This window comes from Eulemur rufifrons, chromosome 6 (assembly GCF_041146395.1).
Source record: "Eulemur rufifrons isolate Redbay chromosome 6, OSU_ERuf_1, whole genome shotgun sequence".
Classification (NCBI taxonomy): Eukaryota; Metazoa; Chordata; class Mammalia; order Primates; family Lemuridae; genus Eulemur; species Eulemur rufifrons.
Window position 1 is genome coordinate 17,870,598 of NC_090988.1, and position 17,261 is coordinate 17,887,858.

At 54.9% G+C, this 17,261-nt stretch overlaps 1 protein-coding gene across 1 annotated transcript in view; it reads left to right on the forward strand.

Moving 5' to 3' along the window:
• DSCAML1 (DS cell adhesion molecule like 1) overlaps positions 1 to 15,744 on the forward strand; it is a 327,539-nt gene extending 311,795 nt beyond the window's left edge. The window contains exons 21-33 of the mRNA XM_069468885.1: positions 2,314 to 2,467; positions 4,606 to 4,723; positions 5,089 to 5,252; positions 5,519 to 5,617; positions 6,322 to 6,510; positions 6,894 to 7,181; positions 8,556 to 8,711; positions 10,915 to 10,945; positions 11,130 to 11,248; positions 11,525 to 11,677; positions 12,327 to 12,521; positions 13,033 to 13,344; positions 14,752 to 15,744. Of these exons, the coding sequence (XP_069324986.1) occupies positions 2,314 to 2,467; positions 4,606 to 4,723; positions 5,089 to 5,252; positions 5,519 to 5,617; positions 6,322 to 6,510; positions 6,894 to 7,181; positions 8,556 to 8,711; positions 10,915 to 10,945; positions 11,130 to 11,248; positions 11,525 to 11,677; positions 12,327 to 12,521; positions 13,033 to 13,344; positions 14,752 to 15,227 (2,454 nt within the window). The 3' untranslated portion in view covers positions 15,228 to 15,744. The remainder of the gene's footprint in view (positions 1 to 2,313; positions 2,468 to 4,605; positions 4,724 to 5,088; positions 5,253 to 5,518; positions 5,618 to 6,321; positions 6,511 to 6,893; positions 7,182 to 8,555; positions 8,712 to 10,914; positions 10,946 to 11,129; positions 11,249 to 11,524; positions 11,678 to 12,326; positions 12,522 to 13,032; positions 13,345 to 14,751) is intronic.
• Positions 15,745 to 17,261: the final 1,517 nt, after the last annotated feature.

Sequence of the window (17,261 nt, forward strand, 5' to 3'; positions counted from 1 at the left end):
TTATTTTTGTTGGATTTTTTAAAAGGTATCTTATTTTAAATTGATTTTCTTTGATTACTAGCTAGGTGGATTATTTTTATATGTTTATTGGCTATATTTTTCTTCTTTGGGTAATTGTCAATTCATATCGTTTGTCCATTTTTCTATTTGCATTTCTCATGCTTTTCTTACTGATTTGTAAGTGCTCTTTACATATTAAAGATAACCATTTTCTATCATGTAAGTTGCAAGTATTTGCCCGTTCATTGCTTACCTCTTGATTCTGTTTTTGATGTACTACAGAAACAAATTTTACAGAATTCAAATTTATCGCTTCCATTTATGATTTTTGCCTTTATTTTTATGATTAGACAAACAGAAATATTTACCTATAAGTTCTTCTTTCATAATTTGCCTTTTTTAAAAAACTTTGATCCATTGGGACTTTATTTGGGGATATGACTATGTGCTTTTGAAGGTGATTTCAGGAGATTAATGGGGAGTCCAGGTTAAAAGAAAAGTAGCCAGAATCTGGGTAAGATGCTAGTACCTTCAAGGGGAAGCCAAACTTTCCTGCCCTGTGTAGGCACAGATGTACACGCTGGTACACGTTGACACACACAGGTAGACTCAACTTTTCTCCACACATGCATGTGCGTGCATGCATACATACACACACACACACACACACACACCCTCTGTCCTCACCAAAAATAAGCCCAGAGAAGGACAAAAGTCCCAGTTTACAAAGGACTTGCACACGCCATGCTTCACTGTGCCTCACAGTCACCACACAGGATAGGCAGAGCTACATTGCTTTCCTAGTTTGCAGGAGAGAAAACTGAGGCCCCAGAAACCAGGGTTGACACTATGGGTCATATGCTTAGTAAGAAGGGCAGGCAGATGTTGAAGCTACTATACCATGCTAGACCTCATGCACAGATATGAACTATAGATATGCACACCCATCCCAGAGTGCCACAGCCTGAAAGAGCTTCCCAACTACCAGGGCTCAGGGTGGCTCTGCACCTGTCCCCAGCAGGGACCTCTTGGGTTCAAGGCCAGATGCCCACAAGGGGGACAAGAGGAAGAGTCTGCCAGGGAGCTCTATGTGTGTTGCAGAGACGCCTATGCCTTCTCCCTAACATTTCCCTGCAGACAGCCTGGGGCCAAAAAGGATGTTTTCTTCTATTTTAAGTTATTGGGCCCTTCAGCCCTCCTGTGGGGCATGGAGAACGTCCCTCTGTGGCCCCATGTCTATCTGGAGGTCTGTCCCCTGGCACGTGCGTGTAGGCATCTGCATGTCTGTGTGTGCGAGCGTGTGTGTGCAAGATCCCGTGACTGCGGAGATAACTAATTATTAGCTCCCTCTGGCCTCGGGGCCCCCCATCTGTTCCAGGGCTGCTCCCCCTCCCTGAACTTCCACTCTGATTTCAAAGGGACCCCAGTGCTGTCCTCCTCTCCCTACCCCGCGGCTGACAAAAAAATAAAATAAAATGAAAGTCAGCCCCATCCCGCCTGTACCAGGGAAGAGGCTGACAGGAGGTCTGCAAACTAGCGCTTATCAAAAGCTCCTTCTCAAATTCATTTCAATATCTGAGCCTCTGGTTTCCAAGGCAACATAATCTTTTCATCAAAGCAACTGGTAAAACCACTGGGATCCGATATTGTTTTGTTGGCAACTTGTCAAAACTGTCATTTTGTTAAAAAAAATTTATAGATTTATATAACCTACAAATATATATAGCGATCCATACCACTAATAATCATTAATAAAGTGCTGCCCGGCAAAGCTTTCACGGTTCCTCTCCCGCCCCTTCCTCCCGCGACGGGCTTGCCGCCTGCCGCCTGCAGAATGAAGGAGTGGTAATTAGACGGCAGGGCTGGGAGGTGACTGAGCCGGGGACAGGCTGGGGGAACCTGTCTACAACCCTAATAAGGCAGAGGCAGTAATTTAGCTTCTTCCCAAAGACTCTTTCTTTTCCCCGAGTCTTCCTGGGACCCTCCCTCCCCCACTCTCCCTTCTCCTGACCACCCTCCCCCCACCGTCCCTCACCCAAAACTCTCACATTCCCTGGCCTGAAGCCAAAGTTACCTCTTTGGATCAGCCAAAGAGGGAAACTGAGGCTGGCCCAGCGACACTGCAGAGCCAGCCCATCAGCTCGCAGGGGCCAAGCCCAGCGCAAACTGCCCACTCCTGCTTCAAAACTTGGAGAGCGCCAGCTGGACGGAATCCGGCCGTCCCCTCCCCCAGGCCAGGGCGCTGAGGACGACTGGGACGCTGGAGTCCCTGGTGGTTCTGCTTCTTAGGGTCTCTTCGCCTCTGCCCCGCAGGCTCCCAGCGAGTACGAGACGAGTCCTGAGCAGCTCTTCTACCGGATTGCCCACCTGAACCGCGGGCAGCAGTATCTGCTGTGGGTGGCGGCCGTCACCTCCGCCGGCCGGGGCAACAGCAGCGAGAAGGTCACCATCGAGCCAGCCGGCAAGGGTGAGAAGCCCGGGACCGGGCCGGGGCAGAGGCACAGGCGCTCACAAAAGCTCCCTTCCAGGATTCTGGTCCCCCACAGGGGCTCTCTCCCCTCCACTCTGTCGGTGGCCTGGCTGCGAGGAGCTGGCCACCCGCCTCCGCCCGCATCCCCCAACACTGGGCCTCTGCTGCCCCCTGACTCCAGGAGCGCCTCACAGCAGGCTGCAGCCAGCCCCGCGTCCCCGTCCCGGGGTGGGCTTCGTGCACCTCACCCTGCTCCAAACCCTACTCTTGGCTTGAAAGAGGAGGAGTCGCCCCCACCCCTGAGGCAAGCCCAGCAGCTGAGGCTCAGGGACAGCCCCAGGGGAGAAGCCTGGACCCCTGGGACACAGGCGGCTCCAGGCACTGCTGATTCCTGCGACCCACCGCAGACATGGAGAGTGCCCCCACCAAGGAGGAGAGTGAGACCTTCTTCGCAGTGCCTCCCCCCATCCCTAACCTGGACAAGAGTGGGGGGTGCACCCTCACTTTTCAGAGGAGTAACAGCTCCAGGGCCTCACCCTGCACAGGCGGAGCTACCTGGCTGAGCCTGTCCCCAAACCTGGGGCGTAGGAACTGGCCACAACCAGCCCAGGACTGTTGGTCCTTACTGGCCTCTGGGCCTCCCTGGGCCCTTCCTCTTGCCCTGTCTCCTCCCCCCACCACTACGGACCCGCTTAGCTCTCTAGCCCTGAGATCCCAGGGCCCAGACTGACGAGGAGGGGTGTGCCTGCTCAGCCCAGCCACCCTTCCTGGGGTGACTTGAGCTTCCCTCGGCTCAGACTCAAGAGCGTCAGCCCTGCCCTGCCAGCAGGGTGTGTTGTCCATTCCACAGTTGAGCGAGCTGAGACGGGAGTGGCATGGCCCCCAAAGACAGCTGAGACGGGGTGGGCTAGCTCTTCCAGCGCCAAGTCAGGGCTCTCTCCACATGGCCTCAGCGCCACTACCTAGCTTCCTCTCGGGTGCTACCAACACTACCTCCCAGACCCTACCAACCCCTTCTCCTAGAGCCCGTGGCCCTCCCAGGACAGTGGCGCTGGCCCAGAGGCCAGGGTCTGAGGACCTGGGCATCTTGACAGAAGGCTGGTCCCTTCTCCTGTGAGCATTAAATAGGACACATTCCAGAGAGCCTGGTACTTCCTAGAGCACATTCCCCTCACAGCTGCCCTGAAAGGTAGGACAGACAAGCACAGCTGTCCCCCGTACACGCACTGGCACACATGCACGCTCGCACACGGAGACACACAGACTTCAGGGAGCCAACCCCAGCCCGTGGCAGGACCAGGTCTGGACCCAGGTCTCTGGAGAAACTCGAATTCTCCCCAGGACCCCAATGCCCCTTGTGGAGGCCCTTCTGCCTGGCCAGTCCGTCTGGCCCCAGCAGCCTGCCCTTCTCCCTCCCCTCGGCAGCACCCAGACCTCCCTACTCTAAGCCCCGTCACCCCCATGCCTGCACCCCAGCCTCCCAGCTGCTGACTCACCCACCTCACACTGTCCCTCCACCCAGGAAGGGCCCCGGCTCCGTGGGTCCCCAATGACCCTCCGAGGCATCTGGGCACTTGGTTCTTTAAATTCAGGCTTGAGGAGGATCACTTGAGCTCAGGAGTTCGAGGCTGCAGTGAGCTATGATCATGCCACTGCCCTCCAGCCTGGGCGACAGACAGAGTGAGACCCTCTTTAAGAAAAAAAAAAGCCTCCAATTCCAGAAGCCTTCCCCGGCCAGCGCCTCCACCACTCACTTGGCAGACAGAGTTCATTGCTCCTCCTCTGTGCTCCCTGGTTACTTGTTCCTACTCCCGCCATAGTATTTTTCACCCTGTAATGATTTTTAACGTCTCTGTCTCCCTCTTGGACATCTTGAGGACAGGGAATAGATCTTATTCATGTTTTGAGTCCTCAGAGCCTCATGTGACCCCTGGTCCTTGAGAAGCATTTGATAAATGTCTGTTGACTTGCTCCCAGCTGACATGCCCCAGTGGCCACCCCCCGCCCCAGCCCAAGGTGGAGGTCAGGTAGGGGAGGGAAGATTTGAATTGTAAATCTGGGGAGCCTTGAGAAAGGGGGCCCAGGGCATGTTCAGGGGTAGAAGTGGGGTGGCCCTCATCCTCTCTTCCCTGTAGCCCCAGCGAAGATCATCTCATTTGGGGGCACTGTGACGACACCCTGGATGAAAGACGTTCGGCTGCCGTGCAATTCAGTGGGAGATCCAGCGCCTGCTGTGAAGTGGACCAAGGACAGGTGAGTGGCGACACCCTGGAGGAATGGGGTGACCACAGAGAGGGGTATAGTAGAAGAGTCATGATGAAGAGAGTCTGGGGTGTCCCTCCTTCCAGCAGAGGCCCTGCAGGGCCCACAGGTACTACTCTCTCCAGCAGGCCTGGCCTCCCTGGCTCCCCTCGGTTGGGAGCCAAGGACCTCCCTGGGTGGTTGAAGAAGCCATGGTTACTGGATACTCCAGGAAGTGCTGAGCAAAACCCCAAGAACCCAGGGTCCCCTGGGAAGCCTCCTTCCACTCCCAACTCTATTTGCCTACACACCTGGGGGAGGGCCTCAAGATGGAGGGGTGCTTGCCATAACGCACCCCCCGCCCCCTCGCCCTGCAGTGAAGACTCGGCCATCGCGGTGTCCATGGACGGGCACCGGCTCATCCACACCAATGGCACGCTGCTGCTGCGCGCCGTGAAGGCGGAGGACTCGGGCTACTACACCTGCACAGCCACCAACACTGGCGGCTTCGACACCATCATTGTCAACCTTCTGGTGCAAGGTGGGTCTCGGCAGGCTCGGTGGGGACAGGGATGGAGAAGGGGTAGGAATTCCATCGCGTGAGATTGAGGGTTACTGGATGGTTATTGGTCTCCCTCTGGGGAGACAGATCCTTGGTGGGGCAGAGGAGCAGGAGGACGGGAGGCGGGAGGGGTAGGGAACAGCAGTGGGAGCCTGGAAGAGCCAGTACCTTGCTGCCCTCGGCCCCGACGTCCCCATTGTTGGGTTCACCCTTTGCGCTGATGGCTGGTGGCTTTCCCCTCACAGTGCCCCCCGACCAGCCCCGCCTCACTGTCTCCAAAACCTCAGCCTCGTCCATCACCCTGACCTGGATTCCAGGTGACAACGGGGGCAGCTCCATCCGAGGTGAGGAGGGGTCTGGAGGAAGAGGGGAAGATGGGGGAGGAGTTCTGGACCCTGGGGCAGAGAAAGGGCTTCACCTACTCCCACCACTGTCCCTGTAACACCCAGGAAATGGCTGGGGGGGGCGGGGTTCAGCCACAAGGAAACTACTCAAGTGTCATGGGAAGTGCACTTGGCTTTAGTAAAACCCTCCACCCCCCACCCCGCCACTTGTGAGCTGCACCGGCCTGAAGAAGTCTGTTTTCCTCTCTGAGCCTCAGTTCCCCTGTCTGTCAAAGGAGACAAATGTGCTCAGCCAGGGCTTCCCCACCTTGAACGTGCATGTGAAGCACCAGGGCGTCTTGTACAAGCGCAGACTCGGTCCCAGCAGGTCTGGGGCGGGGCCTGAGAGTGCACATTTCTAACTGCTGCTCAGGGACCACATGAGGAGCAGCCAGGGTCTAAACAGGATCCCTGTGAGCCTCACAGCTCTGCTCTTCTGCTCCCCTCCCCACCTTGGCCCTAAACCCCAACACTGGAGGCAAAGAGAGAAACTCACCCAGGGGCTGGACCTAGGGACCTTCCAGATTTGCATCTAATTTGCATATGCCCCTACGATGACTCTGCCCCTGCCTGGAGCCCAGCCCCAGTGAGGCCTCTTGAGGATCCCAGGCTGGGCTCCTGCTGCCCTGCCCTGCCCCACTGAGCCAGGCACCCCTCCCGGGCAGGCTTCGTGCTGCAGTACTCCGTAGACAACAGCGAGGAGTGGAAGGACGTGTTCATCAGCTCTAGCGAGCGGTCCTTCAAGCTGGACAGCCTCAAGTGTGGCACGTGGTACAAGGTGAAGCTGGCAGCCAAGAACAGCGTGGGCTCTGGGCGCATCAGCGAGATCATCGAGGCCAAGACCCACGGGCGGGGTGAGGCCTGGGTGACACAGGAGGGGGGTGGAGTGTCAGGCTAGGGTGGGGGGCTTAGGGGGACCAGGGCATGGATGGAAGATGGCTGGGGAAGGAGGGGAGGAGGGGCCCAGGGACACAGGGAGACTTAGCCTTCCCATCACCAGAGCATCCTGATGTAGCCCTTAGAAGAAACTGGGTCCCACTTCCTCGCCAGGCTGGCAGAATGTGGCACTCATCTGCCTTCTCCATCCCTGACTCTTCCTCCCTCTCCACCCTGGGGTATCCCCACTCCTATCTGTGCCAACCACTTATTGCCCCAGGGCCACTGCGGTCCCAGCTGCCCCACGGAAATCCTCCCTCCCCCTCAGTCTCTAACCTCTCTCTCTCCCTCCGGCCCCCAGAGCCCTCCTTCAGCAAAGACCAACACCTCTTCACCCACATCAACTCCACGCATGCTCGGCTTAACCTGCAGGGCTGGAACAACGGGGGCTGTCCCATCACAGCCATCGTCCTGGAGTACCGGCCCAAGGGGACCTGGGCCTGGCAGGGCCTCCGGGCCAACAGCTCCGGGGAGGTGTTTCTGACCGAACTGCGAGAGGCCACCTGGTATGAGCTGCGCATGAGGGCTTGCAACAGCGCCGGCTGCGGCAACGAGACCGCCCAGTTCGCCACCCTGGACTACGACGGCAGTGAGTCGGCGAGGGTGGGAGGGGCGGCATGCAGGCTGGAGCGGGGTGGTGCCCAGGAAATGGGCAGAGTGGCAGGCACATAAAGGGACAAGTAGCAAAACAGGCAGGAATGCAGGCAGGGGAAAGGCTGGCTGGCAGGTGAAGGAGCAGGCAGGTGTACCAGCGGCCAGTACGGATGGACGGACACATGGGCAGGTAGGCAGGTCAGCAGGTCAGTAACACCAAAGATGGAGAGTTTCAGGGCGATGGGGAGGGAAGCAGAGGTGCAGGTGAAGTCCTGCCCTTTGGGAGCTCTCTGCTAACATGGAACATCAGCCAGGACAGGAGCGTCTAAGCTGCAGTAGCAAACACTGGAAACCTCGTGGCTTAACCCAGTACAGATTTGTTTCTTGCTAAAGTCCTGTGAGGGGTAGCCGGCCACCATCTTTTAGCTGTGCCGTCTTATACATGAGCCTCCAGGGTCGCCAAAGAGAGAAATAGAAGAGGCACCCCAGTTTGTAACTGCCTTGGCCAGCAGGTGGCACGGATCACTTCCGGTCACACTGCCATCCAGAACTAGCCATGGGGTCCAATCTAATTGCAAGGAAGTCTGGGAAATGCAGACAAGCACAGGGACACGTTGGGGACATGTAACCGGTGTCTGCCACATAGGGGTACCTCACACACTTGCACCCACACATGCATGCGCACAGAGACATTGCAGGAACATACAGGGCTGAGTTCAGAGGGTCCCATAGTCCCAAGTCCCCCTGTGTGTTTAGGAAACAGAGTAAAGGCAGTATCAGAATGGGATGGGCTCACACAAGAAGGCTCCATGAAGGAGGTGACTCAAGCAAAACTTTGAAACAGGCAAGGGGGGTGCTGTGTCAGCAGGAGAGCCTGTCATACCTCCCTGATGGCGCCCAAACCTCACAGATGTCACAGAGGGAGCAGTGAGATGATACAGGGTATTTAGTGGGGTTTGTCCCCATCTGGGGAAGAGAACCCAGGGTCCTGCCCTGACTTCTCCCTCCTGTGCTGTCCCTTTGCCACCACTCCACAACTAGAAGTGGAAATTTAACCCCATCAATCCATGCTCTAGCAGTGAACACTAAACGCCCGCAGGCAGGAGACTAACTCTGGGAGACTTCAGGCTAATTCTAAAACAGTACCAGGAAGTCATTAGTGGAAGGCAAAGTAAAAATGACGCAGCTGCTCATGGCTGTCCTGATGCGAGCAGATTTGGGAGCAGCAGGGAGGGCCAGGGCCCTGGGCCAGCAGGTGGAGGTCAGACACCAAGGCAGCAGCGAGATCAGAGGGCTAGCTCACCTGTGGGACTCCGCCTAGCACCTGGCTCGTAAGGGACATCGGATTCCCTCCTCTGCCCCCATGCAGGCACCATCCCCCCCATCAAGTCTGCTCAGGGTGAGGGGGATGACGTGAAGAAGCTGTTCACCATCGGCTGCCCCGTCATCCTGGCCACGCTGGGGGTGGCGCTGCTCTTCATCGTCCGCAAGAAAAGGAAAGAGAAGCGGCTGAAGCGGCTTCGAGGTGGGAGAGTTTCCTAGGGGCCTTCTGGGAGGGGTGTCCACTCAGACACCGGCCACCCTTCGTGGCTCACAGCACCACCTGGATGAAGGAGTGGGCCCGTTTCCCCATGAAGGAAGGGCTGCCACTCAGACCTTCTGAAACCTCCTTAGCTGTTCACCACGTCCTCCTCTGTGCCCCCAGCACCTTGTGCCTGCCCCCCTCAGGGCTGACATTTAGAGGCACACACTGGTAAAGCCATATCGATTGATAAAATATTGAAACATTTCCATGTTGGCTGGTAAATAGATGTTGCTCCCTTCTACCCCGGATGCTCCATTCTCTGCCATGGGATCCCTGCAACTTTCCTAGGATCCAGCCACTAAGGAGTAGACTCACAGGGAGTTTCTAGGACTGTGCTCAGTCCTGACTGGGCAATTTCCATGCAAGTCAGTGTTAAATATTTTGAATATCATCCCCTTTTTCAATACCTGACACCACAGTCTGGCATGAATGGGTCTGATTTACCTGAATTTTCCCAGGGACTAATACAGTGTCTGGCACCTATTAGTTGCTGCATAAGTGTTTGTTCCCTTATTTGGAAAACATTTATTGGGTCTGTTACATCATAGATACTGCCAGACATTAGGGATATAGAGATGAATGAAGAAGGGATGGGTCACGACCGTATAAAGCTCATGGTCTAATGTGAGAAGCCAGTGGACAATAACAGCACAGAAGAGGGAATGAGTAATGCTCCCTAGGATGTTCAGGAATTGGGTGGATGGATGAATGGATGGTTTAGTGGATGGTTGGATGGTTGATGATTAGATGGATGGATGATTGAATAGATGGTTGGGTGGAAGGATGTATAAATGAAAGGATAACTGAATGGGTGGTTGGAGTTGGAAGTTGAATAGATGGTTGGACAGGAGGATGTATAGATGGAAGGATGATTGGATGGGTGGCTGAATGAAAGGTTGGATGGATAGGTGGTTGGATGGATAGATGGTTGAAAGGATGGATGGATGGATAAGTGAATGGACGGATGGATGGATGGATTGTTGAATGGACAGATAATGGATGACTGTATGAACAGTTGACTACATGGGTGGATGATTGAGTGGATGCTTAGATGGATGGATATTTTGATGGATAGATGTATGACAAAATGGGTGGATAGTTGGATGAAAGAATAGCTAGAATGGTGGGGTAACTAAATGAATGATTGGACAGATGGGTGGTTGGATAGTGGTGTGGATGGTCGGATGGAAGATTGGATATATAAATGGAGGAATGGTTGGATGGATGGGTAGAAGGCTGAATGGATGATTAGATGATAGGAGGGATGATTAGATGGTTGGATAGATGGAGTAATAGTTAAATAAGTGGATGATGAGTGAATGGTTGGATGGATAAATGGATGCATGGGTGGATGATTAGATCAATGGATGGATGGATAAATGGTTGAACGGGTGAATGATGGAAGAATGAGTGGATGGGTAGGTAGATGAATGGTGGATAGTTGGATGGTTGGATGGGTAGATGGGTGGATGGTTGGATGGTTGGATGCATACATGCAGCTAGCAAGATTCACTCTGACAGATCATTATCAGCTATCAAGTGTCTGATGAATTAACTAGGCCCTTTGATTCTCCTCTCTTCCAAATTCCTAACCTGAGAGTCCTGATCAGAGGAGTTCAAGATTCCTCTGAGACAAAGCAGAGACCTCTAAATCCACCCATGGATTTTTTTGGGATAGATACCCTAGAGGAGAAGTGAAGCCTCTTGGTTGATAAGAAAATGTAGTCATCTGGGGCTTCCCATTGACCACCTCTACTTCACCTTCCACTCTCCTCTTCCAGCAGATAACTGAGGATAGACCCTCCACTGATGCCCATTTCCAGCCTGCTGTATGGGGTCTTGTTTAATTAGAGTCAATTAATGAAGTAGATGGACCACTTACTATGCTTTGGGAAGAATCTCCCTATTAGATAAAAATCTGAGGAAAGAAAAACAGACCTGAGCCAGATCCTGAATTGGGAGCAGTGAAACCTTATCATGTTTTGGGCTGTTTCATAGGTCCTTACATTTCTCCTCTGCTTCTTAGGAGACCAGCCCCGGCTCCATTTTAGGGAATTCTCCCCCCTTATTCACCAGGCCTTTTCTAATTGTCATCCTGCTCAAACTCCGCTCTCACCCAGGCCCCCTCTCTATTGTTTTACAGATGCAAAGAGTTTGGCAGAAATGTTGATAAGGTGGGTATCATTGAGCTGCTTCATCTCTTCTCTCCTTCCCCTTCTCCCCTGCAGGGGACGCAGGACTTCCCTCTGTACTCCCATGGTAGGAGCCAGGCCTCTAAGATCCCACTGTCCTGCAAATCCCTCCCCCCCAGTCCCTTATGGCTGCTGAGCCACCCACCTCCCATCCTTCTCCCCACAGCAAGAACAACCGAAGCTTTGACACCCCTGTGAAAGGGCCACCCCAGGGCCCGCGGCTACACATCGACATCCCCAGGGTCCAGCTGCTCATCGAGGACAAAGAGGGCATCAAGCAGCTGGGTGAGTGACAGGTGCCACAAGCTCTCTGTCCTGCTCTGGGCGTGCTTCCCCAGGCCACAACCCATGGAGGGCAACCCTCAGCCCCCACGCCAGTGCCCAGGGCTCTAGCCCCATCAACAACCCAACAACCTTGGAACTCACTGCAGCTTCTCTCCAGGGATAAGTTTCCTCCTTTGCCCAGTGGGGAGAATTACAGGCCTTTCTGTGACTTCATCACTGGATAAAAACAAAGAGAAATCTGGAAAGGACTCCTGGTGATTGTCTTTCTTCCCCTAGGAGATGATAAGGCCACCATCCCCGTGACAGATGCTGAGTTCAGCCAAGCTGTCAATCCACAGAGTTTCTGCACCGGTGTCTCCTTGCACCACCCGGCTCTCATCCAGAGCACAGGACCCCTCATCGACATGTCTGACATCCGGCCAGGAACCAGTATGCATTATTCCCAGGGGGACAGCCTTCTTCTCACACAGGGTGTCTTGGGCACAGCATGGGGCAGAGGTGCTAAAAAAAAAAAAAAAAAAAGGAGGTGGGTGGGGGAGAAGCAGGAGTAGAATGGAATAGAATGGAAAGAGCACTGGAGTTAGAGTCTGGAGATCTCGATTGCAGACTTACTAGCAGCGACCTTGGGCATATCGCTAACCTTATCCCTCTGGGCCTCAGTTTCCTTACCTTAGAAATTTTGAGACAGTTGGGAATTCTTATTCTCCAAGGGCCTTCTATCTCTAGTACTGTGACTCTGGACATAAGGACAGGACACATCAAGGACTATAGGGAATGAGTGGACAGTCAGGAGGCAGCAGGAGAGGATATCACATTCTTCCCCCGGTGGAAAGAAGAGATGGGGTGAGTGGGGAGAGCCAGGGTGCCGTCCCCTGCCCTCACCCCTCCACTCTGTTGCTCTTCTCCTCTGGGGCAGCCACGAGGTCAGGAAAGGCAGCTTGGTCAGCATTCCCACGGGAGCTTCTGAGGCTGCTTCTGCCCCCTCCCTTGCTCCCCACTGCTGTTTCTGGTCAATGCCAGCTGCCCCGGCCTGAGTGTCCTCAATGGGAGGGTGTTATTTCTTGCTCTCTCTGTGCAGATCCAGTGTCCAGGAAGAATGTGAAGTCAGCCCACAGCACACGGAACCGGTACTCAAGCCAGTGGACCCTGACCAAGTGCCAGGCCTCCACACCCGCCCGTACCCTCACCTCTGACTGGCGCACTGTGGGCTCTCAACATGGTGTCACTGTCACCGAGAGTGACAGCTACAGTGCCAGTCTATCCCAGGACACAGGTGTGCCTAGGCCCCTGTCTGCGACCTGCCCACCCTTCCAGGTCCCCAGCACCTATCTCCACCTTCCATTCTTCCCAACTCCTATCTGCCAGCTCATGGGGTCCGACGCACAAGTCAGTTTCATTTCTAGCTGGTCACTGACTCACTGTGTGGCTGGCACAAAAGCACTTGATCTCACTGAGCTCTGCTTGGTGAAAGATTTCATTTTGCTCTCCCCAAAATTGTCAAAGACAATGGTACAAAGGACGTTTGTTGGGAAAAAAGGCTGAAGGTTCGAGGGGTGGTTGCTTAGTTTCAAGAAAGAAGATTTTCTGCCCTTGGTTAACCAAAGATCCCACTTCTGCCTCCACTGCCACCCTCACAGGATCTTCTCAGCCTGGTCCTCTCCCCAGCCAGGATTTCAGATGGCTGCTGGGGTCAGGGGCAGGGGACCTGCTCCGTATGGTCTCATCTACACCCTTCTCCCCATAACCCACTCCTTTCCTCAACCCCACGCCTTCTCTCTGCCCAGACAAAGGCCGGAACAGCATGGTGTCCACTGAGAGTGCCTCTTCCACCTACGAGGAGCTGGCCCGGGCCTATGAGCACGCCAAGCTGGAGGAGCAGCTGCAGCACGCCAAGTTCGAGATCACTGAGTGCTTCATCTCTGACAGCTCCTCTGACCAGATGACCACAGGCACCAACGAGAACGCTGACAGCATGACGTCCATGAGCACACCCTCAGAGCCCGGCATCTGCCGCTTCACTGCCTCCCCACCCAAGCCCCAGGATGCCGACCGCGGCAAAAATGTGGCTGTGCCCATCCCTCACCGGGCCAACAAGAGTGAGTGCTCAGAACACCTCCCTGTGCTGTGTCCCCTGCCCCCAACCCCACGAGCCCTGGCTGGATCTAGTCCCACCAGCATCTGACTCCTGCTAGCCCAGCTTGGCTCCTTGGCGGTGCAGGGTAGTGGGGCCGGCATCATGGCTCTCCCTCTTAATATGTCTGTGGCCTTGGGCAAGTCATCTAACCTTAATGTTCTCATTTGCAAAATGCCAATGATAGCATCTTCTTTGCTTTGTCATATCGGGCATTAGCAGTGAGATAGATGTGTGACACACAGTAGAGTTTCATTAAGTTCTGATCATTCTCTTAATCTGAAGTTGTGCCAGGATGGGAAGAGACTGCTTATGGGTCATTTGCCAATGGCCTCTGGTCTCAGTGTTAGTTGAACTTAATCCAGACTCAAAAGGGCAAACCTGGCAGCTCAAACCATAGTGGTCACGTGTCATGGTGGGCAGTGACCTGGCCTACCTGGGCACCACCGGACCCACGGGCCTGGCCACAGCATATGTCCTTCGAGGTTGGCGGGGCAGGTCTAGGGTTACGAGGAAGCCCCTCAGCAGACACGGGGGTCACAGAGTGCAAAGCACAGACCATCAAACAACGTAGAGTCTGGTCTGCTTGGCACTGGCCATGCTAACAGGCAGGGGTGGGGGCTCCAGGTCACCTAGAGAAGAGCCTGGAGCAATGGCAAGCTCAAAGCCCAGTGGCCCTGAATGGTGCTCCTTCTAGCTGTGTGAATCTGGGCAAAGTATTTAATCTCTCTGAACTTCAGTTTCCTCACTTGCAAAATGCAGACAGGTACTAACCGATCCTGGGGGCTGTTGGGAGGATGAAATGAGATAATCTAAAGTGCTGGGCACAGCTGGCAGGAGACAGGCAGGTGCTCACAGAGCAAAGCGGTCGCGATGTGGAGGTCCTGGAAGCTGCCATACGGAGGCAGTTTAAGAAACCAAGTCAGTGACGGGGAGTGATACTCCTTTCCTCATTGGGGTAAAGGAAAACTTTCTGACCGCTGGAACTGTTAGGAAGTCCTCGTCCTCAGTAGTGCTGGGTTCTCTACCCCCTGAAGCTGACCAGCCTGTAGTGATCATTGGACAATAAGTGTCAATTTATTGAGCAACTATGATATGTGCCAGCCCCTGTATTAAAGCACTTCACATACTTCATCTCATTTACTCCTCACAATAATCCTGTAGGGAAATATGACTATCCCCATTTCACAGATAAGGAAACTGAGGCTCAGAGAGGTCAAGTACCTGATCCTTCCTCCACTCTATTGCCCGGGCAGTGGAGGGGCTCCTATGCCACATCAGGGAGAAGACTGGGCTTGGGGTGAGGCGGGGGGTGAACAAGCTGGTTCCCGGTGGCCTCTGCCTGCAACGTCCTCTGCCTCTGCGATTCCAGGTGACTACTGCAACCTGCCCCTGTACGCCAAGTCGGAGGCCTTCTTTCGAAAAGCAGATGGACGTGAGCCCTGCCCTGTGGTCCCACCCCGAGAGGCCTCCATCCGAAACCTGGCTCGAACCTACCACACCCAGGCTCGCCACCTGACCCTGGACCCTGCCAGCAAGCCCTTGGGCCTCCCGCACCCAGGGGCCCCCGCTGCCGCCTCCACGGCCACCTTACCTCAGAGGACTCTGGCCATGCCAGTCCCCCCAGCCGGCACGGCCCCCCCAGCACCCGGCCCCACCCCTGCCGAGCCCCCCGCTGCCCCCAGCGCTGCCCCTCCGGCCCCCAGCTCCGAGCCTCCGCGGGCCGGGGGCCCACACACCAAAATGGGGGGCTCCAGGGACTCACTTCTCGAGATGAGCACATCGGGGGTAGGGAGGTCTCAGAAGCAGGGGGCCGGCGCCTACTCCAAATCCTACACCCTGGTGTAGGGCACGGCGGGAAGAGCTGCTCCTCGGCCCTCACACACCAACGCGGCTGTTTTCCTGCATTATTTATATTAAACTGACAGACGAAACCCCCCCAAGTCATGAACGCTTGTACATAGAACTCTTTTGTACAAATGAAACTATTTTCTTCTTCTCCATGAAGCCAGGGCACAAAGAATTTGACAGTACGAGTCAAATCCCCCACCCCCCAAAATCTGCGTGGAGATATATATACATATATAGAGAGAGAGGAACACATCGACGAGCTATATATCTATATATTTCTCTCACCCTATTTTGAGACAGAGGCACAAAGACTCAGCAATTTTTCCCTCCTACTCACCCCCGCTCCAATCTAGGTGGTTTTGACAAAGACCAAAATCCCAACTCAGAGACACTGCATGCGATTTTACTGTTCCAAGAAAACCAGGAGTTGCTTCAATTTGCAGATGCTTATGTGTTAATACCTTTTTCTATGAAAAAAGACCCAGCGCCGTGTGCAATAAAGGTTATGTTTCTACGTGGTGGCTTTTTTCCCATCTGGCGAGGGCCAGTGGGGAGGGAGGAGAGACCTCTGTACCAGGCTGCCTGTCTCTCACGGAGAGACTTTGTGAGAAGCCCGGGCTTGAATTCACTCGGTGCTTCGAGCTTTATAAAAGGTTTTCAATTAGCCAGGGTGCATCCTCTCCTGTTCCCAGAGCTATGCTGGACCCCAAAGGGTACCTGCTCTGTGGCTTTCAGCAAGCTCCTAAACCCCTCTGCGCCACGGGGTCCTTAACTGTAAATTGAGGGAAACTTGTAGCCGATGGAATGAGGCAACCTTGGCTCACCAAGTGCAGGGGAGGCTGGGATGGGGAGGGGTTGTCTACCAGCTTCTGTCCCCCGGGAGAGCACAGGGTAGCCAGGGGAACGTGGCTCCGCACAACCACTGGCCAGCAGTTCTGGGAAAGATGCCTTTGAATTGGGAGGGAGGAGGAAGAGGGCATACCTGGGCGATCAGGCCAGGGCTGAAGTTCTGGGCTGACTGTTAGGGTAAGGTGAGGGCAAAGGGAGGAGAGAAGTCGTTGGAGGTCAGAGGGGCGAAAGGGGCTCATTCATGGAGGAGAGGGAACGGGGCTCAGCCACAGTGAGTCAGGTCAGCAGGCCCCCCAGGTACGTCGCCTGGTTTCTAAAGAGTTGGCAACTAGGCTGACTGCCAGGCAGAAGGATAGGCGTCCACTCGGAGGTGCGGCCTCGTGCTGTGCGTGTGCCGAGGCACTGCGTCTGATCAGAGGGTCGGGAGGCGGCAGGTGAGCTGAGCCTCCAAGGACATGAAGGTTTGGACAGGCACAGGCAGGAGCCTAGCAAAAGCCCAGGGGCATGGAGCTGGTGGTCTGGAGGGGAACCCCTCCCCCACCGTGGCGGGGGCTCCTGGAAAAGGAAGTGCACTTAGGAAGCGCAAAGGAGGCTCCTGACTTAGGACTTCAAGCTGGGGCTGAGTTGTGGATGGGGAATCTGGAAGGAAGGTGAGTCTGGGACGTGCTGCTCCCCAGCTGCTGAGATGGGGACGTGGAGAGGGAGGCGCGAGTCCGTGCAGGATGCAAGCAGATCATAGCAAGCAGCCTGGGTGCATGGCCTGTAATAGAAGTATCTTCCAAGCAGCATCTCACGCCACAAACATTCTCTGAGCACCTGACGTGTGCAGGCTGCAGAAGTCTCAGCCATGAACAACTACATTCCCAGGTAAGGGAGGTCGCACCATGAGAGGGGAGGGGCGGGCATTCTGTGCTCCTTGGTATTCCTAGACTCATGGAGAAATGCCATCTCAGCCCCCACACACAGGAGCCACCCCGGAGAACCAGCTAACAGCATCGATGAAACCAAGGCCCTGCATTCCAGATACCGGTGACAGCCCAGCTTCATTCCGGCTCTGGGAGGACAGGACGCCTCCCAGGGCTGCGCGCGCCATCTGCAGGTCGCCTCCAGAACTGCAAGCATAACAATCAAACCCGGGCGTTCTGCCGGGAATGCTCCCAAGCCCGGTCCCCTGCATGCTGG